General features: G+C 40.6%; 1 protein-coding gene across 1 annotated transcript; it reads right to left on the minus strand.

The window, feature by feature from the left end:
- Positions 1 to 239: 239 nt before the first annotated feature.
- On the minus strand, positions 240 to 824 carry LOC107144336 (high mobility group protein B3-like). The gene has a single exon (XM_048796480.1). The coding sequence runs from the start codon at positions 822 to 824 to the stop codon at positions 240 to 242; it is 585 nt and encodes a 194-aa protein (XP_048652437.1).
- Positions 825 to 2,724: the final 1,900 nt, after the last annotated feature.

The raw sequence follows: 2,724 nt of genomic DNA on the forward strand, positions 1-2,724 counted from the left end.
AACATATTTTTAAAATGTTTGGAAATACATACAACTTTGATAGTTTCAGGGTGCCCAGGGCCACTTCCTGTAAACCACTGACAATTTCTAGAGCATATTGAGAGACTACAATATGATTGTGATCAAATTCTGTAATTGAACTAATGAGAGTAACAGACGTATCTTAAATAAGATGTGTCAATCACAGACGGCGCTCCGATACTCCAAGGTATTCATAAGCAGATGAATAAACGGCTTTTTTATTCATCCTCCTCTTCTTCTTCTTCCTCCTCTTCTCCTACCGTTTTCCCAGCATCTTTAGTGGGGCCCTTTGCGCCACCAAACTTTCGTTTTGACTTGTAGTCAGCAACATCCTTCTTGTATTTCTCCTTCAGCTTTGCAGCCTTAGTGATGTACGGCTGCTTTTCGCCGTCACTTAAAATTTTCCACATCTCACCCAGATTTTTCGCCACTTCTCCGATGGAGATACCAGGATGTGTGGACTTGATCTTCGGGCGGAATTCTGAACAGAACATCAAGAATCCAGACGGTGGTCTTTTGGGGGCATCAGGGTCCTTCTTGCCTCGCTTACCTGGTCCATAATCCTTCATTTCCCGATCATACCGTACTTTATCTGCCTTTGCCATTTCATCAAATTTAGATTTCTCTTTCCCGGACAATGCCTTCCATCTTTCAGAGCACTTCTTGGAAAATTCTGCAAAATTGACAGGAACTTTTGGATTTTTCTTCTTATGTTCTTTTCTGAAAGTCTGAACAAAATAGGCATAAGCAGACATCTTGCCCTTTGGTTTCTTGGGGTCACCTTTAGGCATCCTGATGTCCATTTTGTCAAAAGCCTCCTGATGAAAGAAAGTGCCCCTTGAATCCGATGCTGCCACCCGTCCAGTACCGACGCCACAGGTTTCTGAGGGGTTGGGGCTGTGTGGCTGGGGGTGGATGGGTGGGGATGGGTGTGGCCTGCGGTTGCCTCACAAAATGTAATTTGTTACATATGCACACCACATACATGGTACCTAGTACCCCCCCCCCCCTTTTTTTTCCAGTACTAGGTATTAAACCCAGGCCTACTCTACCATGGGGTTATACCCTCAGCCCTTTTAATTTTGTTTTAAGACAGGTTCTTTTTGATATTTTTTGGCTAGCTCCAAACTTGTGATTCTCCTTCATTAACTTCCCAAGTAGCTGGGATTATGGGCCGGTACCACCACACCCATCTAGGAGCCATCAATTTTTAGGGGACAAATTGCTGTCGATTTGGTTTCATTGTAATGGCAACCTCAGCTGGCATCATGGACCACCAAGAAGTAAACTTGGAGGCAAGAGGTGGGCAATTGATTTCATCAGGTATAGTCTGGGCTACTTTATGTCCTTGGTTCTTTTATCCCTCCTTTAGAAGCTGGGATCCTCTTTTAGTGCTAACCCTATGAGCTCTTCCTCCTGCAACCCCAAGAAAATGGCTGTTCAAAGTACCGTCAGTGTCAGGCAGAATAACATTTGTGTTTGGAGGACTATCAAATATACAGACTATGTTTGGTATCAAAGTGGTCAGATACTTAAAAGAAAGATGTGATTTCAGCCAAACTGCTTCAAATAATTAAATATACAAAAGTTCAATTTAATAGGGGTGAAGGCAGGAAGTAATACTCTTTTTTAGTGGTGTTAGGGATGGAACCCAGGGCTTGAGCATGCTAGGCAAGCACTCTACCACTGAGCCATTCCCTAGCCCCATAATACTCTTCTATTTATTTGTTATTTTTTAGTTTTACATGACAGTAGAATGTATTTTGACTTATCATACATACATAGAGTATAACTTTCCATTCTTGTGGTTGTAGAGGAAGTGGAGTTTCACTGGTCGTGTATTCATATATGAACATAGGAAAGTTATGTCTGATTCATTCTACTATCTTTCCCATTCCTACCCTCCCTCCCTTCCCCTTAATTCCCCCTTTCTAATTCCAGGAACCTCCACTCCTCCTTCTCTATTGTGAGTCAGCATCCACATATCAGAGAGAACATTCAGCCTTTGGTTTTATAGGATTGGCTTATCTCACTTAACATGATAGTTTCCAGTTCCATCCATTTACCAGCAAATGCCATAATTTCATTCTTCTGTATATATGTACCACACCATGATACTCTTTTTATTCACATTAATGTATGACAATCTCCCAAAATGTGATACAAAGCCCAAAATAGAAATGGGATTCCCCTCTTGAGAACCTTAAGTACGGGAATCTACATAGTTATAAGGCTAATGGACACACACACACACACACACAATCATATGTGTGTGTGTGTATGTATATGATATATATATATATGTATATTAGTATCATATATATGCTAATGGCTAAAGTATACTGATATGTGTGTGTATGTGTGTGTAAATCTATGTTTTAGCTATATTCTTCCAGGTGTTTAAGGGCAATTGGTCAAAACTGATCTTATGTGCTGGGGTTGTGGCTCAAATTAGAGTGCTCACTCACCTAGCATGCATGAGGTACTGGGTTCGATCCTCAGCACCATATAAAATAAAATAAAGTTATTGTGTCCACCTATAACTAAAAAAGAAATATCAAAAAAACTGATCTTGTTCCTATCTACTTTTAAAAGTCACCTGAGATTCCTCAGAGATCACTAAACATTGTGCGTGTAACTTATTTTTTTTAAGAGAGAGAGAGAGAGAGAGAGAGAGAGAGAGAGAGAGAGAGAGAGAGAGAG

Source organism: Marmota marmota, unplaced genomic scaffold (assembly GCF_001458135.2).
Source record: "Marmota marmota marmota unplaced genomic scaffold, marMar, whole genome shotgun sequence".
NCBI lineage: Eukaryota > Metazoa > Chordata > Mammalia > Rodentia > Sciuridae > Marmota > Marmota marmota.